At 37.9% G+C, this 13,321-nt stretch overlaps 1 protein-coding gene across 1 annotated transcript in view; it reads right to left on the bottom strand.

Moving 5' to 3' along the window:
• COL28A1 (collagen type XXVIII alpha 1 chain) overlaps positions 1-13,321 on the bottom strand; it is a 68,555-nt gene that overhangs the window by 18,716 nt on the left and 36,518 nt on the right. The window contains exons 22-24 of the mRNA XM_072854229.1: positions 12,757-12,825; positions 8,333-8,401; positions 6,139-6,207 (exon numbers count right to left, since the gene is read on the bottom strand). Coding sequence (XP_072710330.1) covers positions 6,139-6,207; positions 8,333-8,401; positions 12,757-12,825 — 207 coding nt within the window. The remainder of the gene's footprint in view (positions 1-6,138; positions 6,208-8,332; positions 8,402-12,756; positions 12,826-13,321) is intronic.

Raw genomic sequence — 13,321 nt, 5'->3', positions numbered from 1 at the left:
CTGGAGACTGGCTAGTTTGAGTCAGGACATAGGCACGGATGCTCTTAGCTTTAAATTGGTGTGTCAAGCTGACTGGGTTAAACTGACTACCATGTTCAGTCAGGAGGAAATTTCTCCCTCAGATTTCATCAGAGAGGGGAGTTTGTTGTTTTCATCTAGTCTGGTTTGGAAAAGGGAAATAAAGAGTGAGCTACTCTCTCTAGTAGTGTTCTTCTTCAGATGACCTGAGGCTTTTATATCCCTTCTAATGCTTCCCTGCTAATGCAAAGAGCCAAGACATTGGCAATGCCCTTGAACTTTTTGCCTTTTTTTCCCCCCATATTCTAGCTATAAACTCTTAAAGATTACAATCTTAAGTACTTAAACGTTGTAGCACTTAAGTCTGGTACATAGTGCTGGGAAATGCCCCTCTGCAGTGGGATGAATGGTAGATATTCCTGATCTTTTAAAACATGCCCAGTTTCTCAATTCCTCCTGCAATGCATTTTCTTATAATTAGCTTGAGATTGTCATATTACTAGGAAACACTGAGAGTCTAGGGAAATGTAGTCATCTTCCTATTTAGTTCCATGTATTATCAAAGGAATAATTACTGGTCCTCAATGTCCCCTCAAACCATAATACAACCTTAAGCTGTTTGTAGGAGAACTCTTCATGAGCAGAAGTTGCGCAGAGCAGCCAAAGCTCTCCCTGCCCAAGCCTCCCTCTGAAACCTGCCAGAGGTGCCAGAGCTAAGAGGTGGATATACAGATAAGACTTTGCATTATAAGGTTCTTTTAGGAGATCCTGGGCTGCTGTGGCCTGTGAAACAGCCTGTAAGCCGCTGTGATGGAAGCTGAATGGGAGGTTACCAAACAAGTAAATGATTCCTTATGGTCCAGTATCCAATATATCTACAACCTGCTCTTAGACCAGCCCTGACCAAAAGGAGTGTAAGGGTGACTTGAAGTCATCTGCCTCTTCCTCCCATGGGTAACACATTCTTACACAGGGTCGTTGCAGGTGAAGGATTGAATTTTAGCCTCACATGCTTAGTTAATACCAGATGTCTCACTGAAAAGCTCTTTTGTAGAGCTTTATAGTAATCCTCAAAGTTTCTGTATTCCTTGGCTTAGAGAAAAAGACTTTTATTTTGCTTTATGAGTTGCGAAGTGGAGCAGTTCTTTTTTCTAAGGTGTGACATTAAACTGTCCTCCAGGGAATTCATTTCAAGAAGGATTAGTACTGTTCTTTGATGAGGTCTAATTTATTTTCTGTATTGTGCTTGTAGACAAGCTTGTCACCATCAGCAAAACAGTAAACTAGAAAAACACCACTGAAACAAGAAATAAAGAGCTGAGTCAAGATAGTGTAAAGTATGGGATTCCAATGTCTATTCCGTACCTCTTGTTCAAGAAAATTCACTAAATGACCTAATGGTCACCTGAAAAATAAATCTTGGCTTCCAAATAGATACACCTCATTTACTGTGAAGCATGTATATTTGATACTGAAACATACAACAGACACTGCAATACTCTCTTTAGTGAGAGCTAATGGATATAACAGTATTTGTAAGAGTAACGTATTAAAAAAAAGACATTGAATCTCTACTTTCCACATTTTAGTTCAAATAGACAGGGTCCAAGCTGCAAAAGTTATTTATACTGCAACTGGATCCAGCCCAAATGTTCACGCACTAGGGACTATGCTGGGGTTTTAATAATCCTTCTGCTATCCAGTTACTGAGAATGAAGCTTGCTTTATTTCTAGTGCTGGGCTCTTGCTCTCGAATGTCTGTAACCCACCTCCTCGTTGGCAACAGTGCTTTTAAATCAATTTTTTATTATATTCTGACATTATGTGCTTCTGTTTTAATGCTACAGAAAATAGGGTGCCGCCAGGATTGAATGCATCCCACATGTTCCAATTTTGTTTTCATGTGAATCTGACCTCTGATACATAAAATTCCTATCTAGCAGCGTGCACACATGTGAGCCATTTCTGAAAGCGCGGAGAACAGAGCTCTGATTCAGCTGAGTGGAACATTCCTATATAATGATACACAGAGGAATTTCAAATTAACTAGTGTGTAAATTTATGAGTCTCTTTTATCAAATAAATGTTCTTTTTTATACACAAAGATTGTTGCTGTTCTTCTTATATTCGGGTTTTTTATGTGTAAGGGATGAGAGGTAGCCAGTGCACTTACATTTTATTTGAAAAAACAGAAGATTGTCCATTTTATGAACTAAGTTCTGGGGGAATTCTTGCAATTCAAGTGAATTGTTTTTCCTTGTGGCACCTTTGCTACCAAAAGTTATGTAGAGACTAAGGATTCAAAACTTTGTATAAGCAAACAGCAGCAAAAAATCAGGGACGGAGATGTTTATATACTTAGTTTCTTTTTTTCCAGTGTACTCTACACCATGTCTAGTGTGGATGCACAGAACTAAATCACAGATGTGAGTACCTATTTGGATAATGCATGCTTTGGTGCAGCAGTCACATACTGCAAAAGCTACAGCTGCTCACCATTTATAGAAGCAACATGCATTTGCCCCCATAGGATTAATGCACCAATCTAGGTGCGTCATAAGAAAGAAACTTACCTATTTTAAAGTAAAAAATACAAATTAAATTCTTATCAGATGTTTTTAACTCTTGATTTTTTTTAATTTTCTGACAGAAACTGTTAGATAAGCGCTACTCTGAGCAGCTAGATTTGATGGGCAATATTACACTGCAACACAATCAAACCTGTAGATCCACACAAAACTTTTGACACAAAATTTGATGTGAGCATGATTTGTCCTAATTGAGTCGTGTTACTTGCAAAGACAGCTACTCTAGATGGTTCTTCTTAATACAACTTCTCCTGGAACAAGATGCCTGTTCTCCATAACGCATGGGATGGTGCATTCTGAATCTACCTCACAACTGGTTATTACGAGTAGAAACCTCTGCTTGATAGGCAGCTTCTAACTCTATGTGTCCATCAACAAATAGTGCTACAGGCCCAATAGCAGTGAATTTGGACCCTGATGTTTACACTGTACGCAATGTGAGGAGACCTGCCTGGTCTGCTCCTGTGAACTGATCACCCGCTGGGGTTAGCAGTACATTAAGAGCACTTCCAGACCAGACCATCTAGTTTAGCTTCATATGAAGGAAATCCATTTCCTGGGTTGTGGGGCTGCTCAGACCTCTTTTTGGTCTGGAACCCAAAGCACAGTAAATGGGTCCCCTGGGAGATTCACTCCAACAGCACATTTCCGATCCAGCCTAAAACACTCAGGCAGATCACCCGAGAAGACCCTGAGTTTGTATGTGTGGCTGCCTGAACGAGACTGACTGCACATGACGAGGTCTTGCACCTTAGGTATCACACCCAGCTCCCACAACCACAGGAGGCCCTGTTCTATTAACCTGAAAACACAGCTTCATTTGTATCCATGTTTTTCAACAATTTGGTTCTTAGAATCAAGCTACCTAATTCTGACAATTTTTGTGACAGTGGAGATGACTTGATGGAAGTGAGCACTTTTAACGCTTTTAATTTACATGACAACCCTGAGCTGACCTGAAATTGTCAGAAAACACATGTGAATAGTAATAAAAATTTATCAGTTTGCCTTTGCCTAATCTTTTGCTGGCTTCTTTATAGATAATGAGTTAGGATAAGAGTTTCTATTACTAGATACTCCATTATACTATTTCCTGTTGTAATTAAATACTATTAAATTATAAGAGCCTCACCTCTTGGTCACAGCTATTTCACTTTTGCTCAGTCACATTCAGGTTGAAGTAATGGGCCTATCGCCAAATTTATTATTAATTGGTAATGTTCAACTAACACAACGCAGGTCATATTCCTCCACAAAAAGATACTACCAGTAAACCTCCTTTACTAGTACCATGAATATACTTCAGCCCACAGATCTGGAGGGATGGTAATACTTCTTACACTGTTCATGGGTGAAGAAGAGACCGACAAGTAAGGATTTGATATCTTTATAAAGGAATATGAACAACTCACTTCAACTGGCAATGATTTACATCACTTACAGCTGAAAGTGAAAACTGTAAGTACTATAATAGCCAATCTATGATTTAATTAAATATATATGTTATTATATCACAAGACTTACAGTGGTTTAAGAATAACTGTGATAAAAAGACTAGATCCCATGTTCTCCACTGCAAAAACTGGATGTATTTTCTTTTACTTTACAGCTTTTACCTCCTCCCCTCTAATGCGTTTTATGATACCATATTGTACTTCCATCATTCATGATCTGGGTTCTAACTTTCCTAATAATTATACAGCCAAAGAATTGCTTGTCCCGGCAATTACATGAACTCATGATTGTAAGAACAAAAGGGACTTGTGACCCACTTTTTGATCTCTCATATAAGGCAGGCACTATGATTTTTCTAAGTGCATTTCTGTATACCTTGTATATTTGTGATACTTTTCAGAAACACAACCACAAACGCTGATTTTAAAAATTCCAGTTGTGAGAAATTTCACCGCAATTATTCTAGTGGTTTCCTTTCACTTAAAAAAATAATAAAATCTTTTATTTCCATTTTGGATTTTACTCTGATTTCTTTATATTGAACCCCTATATTTCCACTGAAATTCTGATTTATATTTCTGGGGTTTGTAATCTTTCAGTCATGGCATCACAGTGGGAGATCACCTTATTTGATTACCTGACATGACCTTCCAATTCCTTTTCTTTGGGAAACACTACTTTCCAGAATTATGCATTTAGGAAGGGAGGGGGAATTCCAGACATAACGATGCTCCTAGACATTCTGTAGTCATAAGTTACATGTTGATCAATATCTGCCTTAATAATATCATACAAGATTCTAGGGTTTTAATGAAATGTTCTTCTGTAGCACCAAGAAAAATGTCTTATAAGACTGTATTATATCCAGTCTGGTATCTCTATTTGGAAAAGATACAATCTCATATAAAAAAATTTTATTAGTTTAGCTGTATGTATTTTCTGTAAGTCTATATTCAGTAACATAATTGAAATTACTTTTAGTTATTTAGTAGTTTGTGTCATGGGCCAGACCTTGCATTACTTTATGTGAAATGTCTTGTATCGATAAGCAGTAATTCAGAATAGGAGCACAAAGCCAGGCTTCCCAGATCCCACTGTCAGGCCATTCTATGGTCATTCTAAGGTCAGATCATTCTAAGGATGAATGTCCTTCAGTTTTTCCTTTACTGTGGATATGTTTTTAAGAGGTTATTGTTGTTGTTTATTTTAAATGGGAATTCTCATGTTCTGGGAACTGAAGTTGAAAGTTCCTTCTGTTTGGGAAAAAAATTCTTTGGGTGATATTTATTTTGCTTTCTCCTGCAACAGGCTGCCTGTTTCCTATTTCACACATGTAACAAGGAAATCATTAATAAAACCACTCTGTGGGATATTTTAAAGCAATTTCTTGTATTATTTTAGTCTTAAGTCTCTTTTTTCCAACTTTTTATAACATAGTAGTTACAATGCAACTTTTTAGGTGCATTACATACTGCTTAACTTTATAACACTTTAGCTATTCTGTGTTTTATGAAAAAAACTCAGAAGTGTTTCAGTGTTGTATTTCTAATCCCTTTATCAGTTTTGTTTTGGGGGTTTTTTTTGCTGCCGACTTTTGCCTCTAAACTAATATTAATTTCAGATGAAGGTTTATAGTCTTCTCCTAGGAATCCATTTCTAGAAACTTTAAAAATATCTCACTAGTTCCATGTAACCGACACTTCCCCTGACTCCTCTGGGGCTTTGTCCCTCGCACTTGTGTAGGAGGAAGGAAGTGCATAATTATTAGGCAATACTCTGCCTGTGTTGTCTTCTGACTTCCACATGGAAACTCCAGCATCTAGAAACATCCTGGGTCTTTGAATGTATGGAAAAACCTGCAGATTTGCATCAAATGTGGGGATAAAGCAAGAATTGGTTTTTGTCTATCATGGCAGAAAAGTCTATTGCAAGCTTTTCTTCTAACTGAAATGGAAAGTGGGAGATGAGATCGCAGCATTTTGTCACATATATGCCATTCTAATCTAATGCATTTTTTGGATGATGTTTGTCTACCTTGTCTACTAGTCAGATGCATGTACTACCATTGTACAAGTACCTTTGGTCCAGCATCTCCCACGCCTTTTGGGCCTGCTGGTCCTGGGGGGCCTGCTGGTCCTGGAGGTCCCTGGTGCAGCAGAGGAATAAAGCATGTCAGTAGTTGTCCTAAAGGAAGAGTACTTGTGTTCTTCAACAAAGAAGAGAATTTCAGCAATAGTTACTAATCTCTGGTTTTGCTGTATTTTGTCAAATTCTTCACATTTCTGATGTGTACTGAGCAACAGTCATCCTCAGTCCCAGGTGGAAACCTGAAAAGACTCCAGAGTGGTGGAAGAAAAGTCCAGCTCTTGACTTAAGATTATCAGAGTTGTTCTCAGCTCAGAGAACCAGTGAGAAAGCAGACATTGTTCCATGATTCATACACTGCAGACATTACACATCTGGGATACCAGAGCTAACCCATCTAAATTTGGGGGTTGGGTAACGCTAACATACTTCGGTGTATTTGTGTTCAATATTCTGTTCTCCTGAACTCCCCGCTCAATGTATCACAGCCCCTTCAGCTGCCCTTCATACTGTTGGAGGCACCCTCAGCCTCCCTTTCAGCATTCATAGGGCAGATGTCTTTGCCCCATCATGCTACAGAGAATTAGCTACATAAATCTCATTCATGTCTGCCAGTGGTTTACGAAGTTGGTTTTTCCAGATCATGGGGCATGGAAAGGTGGCCCGAGAAGGGGAAAGATGCATGCTACAGCACAATAGAACCTTCACACATTTCAAGGACGTGTACTCTTGTGGCAGGGAGAAACACAACCAGCTTTTCCTGAAGCCTGAGACTGAATTGCAGAGAAGCATGACTCTTATGGAAGTTGCAGATGGGAATCCTAGCATAAACATGATTTCAGGAATACTACTGCAGAGCAAAGCTCTTCTTTATTGTTTTCATTTTTGTTTTATTTTTGTGTTTTTGTTTTTTTTTTTACTAATCAATGGTTACCTAACCAGGATTCTCTTGAATTCTTTGATTAATTAGAAATGAAAAGTTTTCAGCTTCTCACTGACCTCTTTGATTCTGTATCTATCAATACTTCTTTTTCATGTAGTTTAAACAGATATCTTAACTTGTAAAGCTTAAAACTTCAGTTCCTATGAGGCATTTTAAGGCCTACTAAAAGTTCATCAGTCATCTATGTGCATCACTGCCTCCTTCATGACTGCTTTTGCATTTGCTTTTCGTTTTTATTTGGGATGACAGTAGGATTTTTTAATTTGTTTGCATGTCCTCTGTTTAGTGGGTTTGGGTCTGTTACTGGCACTCCTTGACCCTCCAAGGAGTCTTGAGCCGGTCTAGTGTCCCTGCGTACTGTGAAATGTGTCAGGTACATGGCATTACACCAGGAATTCTGAGTGAATGCCCTCTGAACTAACTCTGATCCCAGAGGATCTTCCCAGGATCAGTTTGAATGCTAGGAAATTGGAGCTGAGCTGCGACTTATTTGGAAGCACTCAGGTCCCACCTCAGTGTATTTGGGAGTGCCTTTGTGGTTGTAGTTTGAAATAAAGCTGGATTACAGACATAAAGAAAATAGTGCTAATGGAAGTTTGACATGTGGTGGTTGAAGGATGGCAACAGTATTTTCAATTTCCAGTGAAAGGTTGGTCAAACATGTCTGTGTGGCTTTGGATGACTGAAATTTAGGATGATATGCCCTTGTAATGGAAACTGCCAGCTGGAATACTCAGGCATTAACCCCCTCTGGAGCTAACCATCAGAAAAGCAAGGGAGGGGGGGGGAACCTTCAGAAAAGAGGATTTAACCCCCCAATATGAAAAGCAGCTGAAAAACCAAGGAATTGAAGGCTGCAAGATTTGGCCAAGCAGATGTTATTAGACATCTTGAACAAAGAACAGCAAAGAAAAGGGAGGGAGGGAAGGAGGGAAGGAAAAGAATTCAAAGCAGTGATTATATTAAACATGTATGAGCAGCCATGAAGATTTTTATGAAATTACATGGTACCCCTTTCATGATGCTGAAATGAGAACAGTTTATATCCAGTTCCGACTGCCTGTAGAACTGGCACTGTATCTAGGACAGGAAAGGACTTCAAAATATATATGAAATATTTAAATTAGCTAAAGGATGAAAGAGAAGATTAATTGCACTTAGTTAAGTAACTAAATATTGAGTTATCACACAGTAATTTGGTTTTTTTGTAGAACACAAAGTACAGAATTAAAATTGTACTTACAGCTTCACCTTTGTGGCCCTCGCCTTTTGCTCCACGGGGTCCAGGTAGTCCAGGTAGTCCCCGGTTACCCTAAATAAAAAATAGTAAGTCAGGCATCGTGCGAGTAACTGGATCATCACAATGTAACAAATATTAACAAATATGTAAGGAAACTATTTAATATCCTTTTGGAGATATAGAATAGCAGTTACCAGCTCTTGAAATTTGTTTGCAAAGCTCACAAATTTTTGTGCTTTTTTATTGTTGCTTCAGTTGATCAAATTAAGATTTCAGAAGCACAGGAGTTCTCGTTAGGAAATTATTCATTTCTGGATTTGTAGTTGCAGAGAGAAATCTTCAGAACATTGACTTTATCTTCAGCCAATACAAAGTTAAATTTATTTTTTAAAAGTTAAACTTTTATGACTTTGGGCGTAATTCCTGACATTTGAACAATGAATTTAACAATACTGAAACAAAATATGCCAGCATTAAGTTATCATATGTTGCACATTTTGTGCTTCCAGGTAATCACATTGGTTCTCTCATACAGTAAAGCAAAACTGCATTCTACAAGGGAAAGAAGTAAAAGAAAGAAATACAACCACGTATAAGAAATATATAATTTCTCTTAGTTTAGCCTAAAATGTTCTGTAAAAGGAGACAATCACTCCTGTTGACTCTTCCACTGACTCCCACTAAAGATTTGTGCATTTGCAAAACCTCAATGCTTCCTTTCATGACTAGAAGAGAAGCAAATAGCAATATTTTCCTTTTCCCTCATTCCAGTGATGGTTTTCATGACATTTAATGAGAAAATTAACTGAGCTTGCAATAGACTGTTCTTCATAGAACCAAGAAAGAAAGCATGTTACTTTGAGGTATCCCTCAAGATACGCTGGCAGTCTGTACTGCAGATGTTTACATGACAGCACCACCAATTGGAAATCTTTACTGATACTTGTAGGTCACACATCCACCCCACTCCTAAGCACGGTATGTATATGGCCATACAGGGAGAAGTGTACACCCTTCACTCAGTCCCACAGAACCAAGGAATATAAATGGACTCTCCTGTAGATTGTTGGAGGGCCAGTTGTTAATATACATACAGATAACATACCCTGAAGAATAATTACCTACAAATAGCAAATATTTCCCTGTCTATTCCAGTAAAAATAAATAGCTAGAAAAAAGAAACTACAAATGACTGAAAACTGCTGTTTCATCAGTGCATTGTGCCTGGAAATTTCTGCAATAACATAATGCTTCAAGAAACCATGAATGGAGTCCTGATAGCAGCCCAGATCTCAGCGGCTGGTCTGTCTGAATACAGTGTCCATCACTGGAGAACAAACTGACTCATATTCTAGTTAGATATCCAACAAAAACGGACTTCGGGTCCAAATTTCCTGTCCCATGAACATCTCCACCATAGACACAAGCAATCAGACCTTCTTAACCAATTTAGCCCTGTCAAGGAAAAATGAAAGAGCTGCTTTGGCTCTCCTAAAGGTATACATCACAGGTTTAGGTCAGGGGGTAAGGGAACCTCTTAAGACAAGGTAGACTCAACGTTCTAGTTAAGATGAAACCCTGAAATCACTTCAAGATGGAATTTGGGATAATGATGCAAGCATGCCTTATGTTTAAAGAAAACTGTACATCATAGTTCACTCCTGTATGAATCTCTCCTATTCTCCAGTCCAAAGGGATAGTTTCACTGGAATACTTTAAACACAACCTGACCACCAGATTCAAACTGCATCAGCCCTGGAAGATGTTCTTCATGTTTCCTAATTTTCAAATGACAGAATTCTGATCCAGTTCTGTGAAAACTGAACCAATGAGTGTACTTCTAGTGCATAAATAGCTTTATAAAGGAAAGCCAATTTTACCTCTTTCTCATTCTTAATATCCATAGTTCTTAAATTGTGGATAAAATGAGAAATGTTTTAGAAATGCTTAATAACTTTTTTTTTTAACAAGAAAGGAAACCATAGATCATGCGTTCATCTCTATTTTTACTTCTAATTCCACTACAGTAAAAAAAATGGCCAAACAGATGTTTTCATTTAATCTTAGCAGACCATTGTACATACCAAGTACATGTTACCACATTCTGTTCTGTAAGAATTGGGATTTTGTCAAGTGGCTGGTTTTGCCATTAGTAACACAGCTGTAAATCTACTTTAGTCAAATCTATGGCCAAATCTGCTATAAGAAACAGTTCTCTAGTCCAGATTACTTAGTTCTGATTTTTTTAATAGCTGCATCAAAAATACACAAGAGATGGTCCAGGAGCAATTCTGTGACTACTGCTTCCCACACTTTTGTGGGGTCTGGAAAAGACAATCACAGTGACTCACTCTAAGTCAGTGCACTGGCAACAAGGCAAGTGCCATTGATGTCACACATGGCATGCTGAATTAATTCATCTACTTTGCCAACCTTTCCAGGGCAGGTTTTAAAGTCATTTTCTGAAACAGTAATATAGAGATAGTTGCTTCGACACTCTTTCAAAGAAAAAAAAAAAGATAAACAGAATAGAAACATAAATCTTGTGGCCATGGTCATTGTTAAGATAAAAAACAACTACCATAATCAAACCCTAAATGATTAAGTATACGACTGGACAATTAAGTCGTGTTCATCACTTCTTTTTATAAGAAAAACAGAGTGAAGTAGCATTCTAGATTATAGACAAAGTAAATCAATTCAGAGTTTTTAAAAATTCAAAAATACAAGCTACTGAATGCTGTGGATCAATATGCTATTCAGCATCCTCTGGTAGGTGTACTGGTAGAAGTCTGTCAAGCCAGGAGTAAAGCATTATTGCTATTCCTAAGATGTTATCACACAAAAGTTATTGCATTAAGTTGCTTTATTTTGAACTACATTGTGCTAGGTATACATAAACTAATTGGTCTCTGAATTTGGGTCTATCAACTATATTCCCAAGAAGTGAAACAGTGGAATTGAGTGGAACATTTTATGTGCAGACATGGTAAATGGGAAAAAAAAAAAAAAAAGAGGTTTACTCAGAAGGTTCCTGATTTCAGTCTGGAAAGGAGATCACGAGAATGGTACCTTTCCCAAACACTGAAGGAAGCCTTCCTGAACCATCCCCTTGCCACAAGTAGTAGAAGGCTTATAGAAAGTTTCAACCCAGATCATGACTGACAGAAGTACAATATGATATCATAAAATGCATTAAAGGGGAGAAGGTGAAAGCTGCCAAGTAAAAGGAAATATATCCAGTTTTTGCAGTAGAGGACATGGGATCTGTTCTAGGGACTGCGCTTTTCAGTTTGTTCTTAAATAATGTAGAAAGGTGAGTGGCACTGTTTTCTAATGTTGCCATATTATTCTGATTAGTTAAATGAAAGCAATTCCAAGGAGTTGAGGAAAAACCCTACTTAAGGGTTTGAGTAATTTGGTGATAAAATATCAGACAAAATTCCATGCTGATAACTGTAATGCATTATGCAAGCAGAAAAAGCAGTCATAACTTTATGTACCTAAGTCATCCTGAACTACTATTACCACTTACGAAACAGGAGAGACAGAACCATTCTTTGAAAAGGTCACTTCACTGTTCAACAGTGATAAAAACCCATAAATTTCATCCTTTGCAAATTAATATGTATCCTTTTCCTCTAACTTATTTCCCACTGGCAAGAGGATGGTCCTTGGTCTCACCTTATTCTTCAAGCAGCGTTATGTCAACTCACATGTACTACGGAGAAGAATTTTTCAGTCTCTCACTTTTGCAAAGACTGCAATCTCTGTGTTACCACTGAATCCTCAGTTTTATCTCTGGTCTTTCACTTGTGTGTTGATCTTGCCAGTTAACCATTGAAGGCTCAAACAGTGAGCACAGCAATCCTGCTACAGACTACTGTACTCCATTCTTGGTGTTGAAGTTAAAAATGTAAAGGATTAACCAAGTAAATCCTATTACGTAACCTATATGCAAGTAAGTACTTCCAAAAGATCTATTTTTAAAATTCTTTATTTTGGGTCTTACTTACGTTTTTGAATATGCAAGGTTGGTAATACTGAAACACCACTGTTAAAATAACTAAAGCCTCTCAGTTTATACTCAGTAAAGAGCACATTGCCCATACAGACGTATAAAAGACCACATGAGATAACGGAAGGTGGAGACGAATTGGAAGAGCTACCTTCCTAATGAAGACTTCCTGAGGGAAGTTTGCAGGGTGAGGTACACTGGATTAGTTATTTAATCTATTTTGTGTTTCTTCTTTGAAAAGACAGTAAGTTTATTTTTAAAAATAGACTTAACCTGGAATGACGGAAAAGTTAAAGAACTGGTCAGTTACTTTCCTGAAAAAGTTGTTCAAGTGGTTTCTACATTTTCACAAGAGTTTTGCATATGTCTCGTGTTTCTTTATTTTCATCTTTTGTCTAAAAACTCCTACCGTTGGTCCCATTATTGAATTTCCAGGAAGTCCATCATCTCCCGGTGGCCCCCGGGGTCCTGGATCCCCCTATCCAAAAAGAAACAAACCCAAAACCATATTCATTATCTTCAGTTTTAATTTCTAAAGTTTTACAAAAAAGAACAAGTATTCAATTATTTCTGACAGTGACAATTATTGAGCTAGGTAATATGAAATCAGTATTTCTAGAGGAAGCTTTTACCACCTCGATTCTGACCTCTCTTATACTTTTGCTTCTCTGAACTGTGTCAGAGAGCTTGTTCTGCCTTGACGAATAACTTGATGGCTTTAGTTTTCAGCTGAAGGTTGAATATCATAATTCAGTTTCAGTGGCCAGATTCACCTGTGGCTTCTGCCTGCTTCTGCCCACACAAACAAGGCTGCATAACCTTGTTTCTGCCAGAGCACAGAGAGAGCAGCAAAGAAATTCAAAGACAAGTGCTGACACAGAGTATGTTTAGAAAGGCTACAGATGCAATGGCGCAGCACTTCAAAATTGCAAGCTCCACAGTCTAAAGACCCAGGAAGAAACTTGAGTTTTTCC

This window comes from Ciconia boyciana, chromosome 2 (assembly GCF_034638445.1).
Source record: "Ciconia boyciana chromosome 2, ASM3463844v1, whole genome shotgun sequence".
NCBI classification, from domain to species: domain Eukaryota; kingdom Metazoa; phylum Chordata; class Aves; order Ciconiiformes; family Ciconiidae; genus Ciconia; species Ciconia boyciana.
This window is presented reverse-complemented; position numbering and strand designations above follow the sequence as displayed.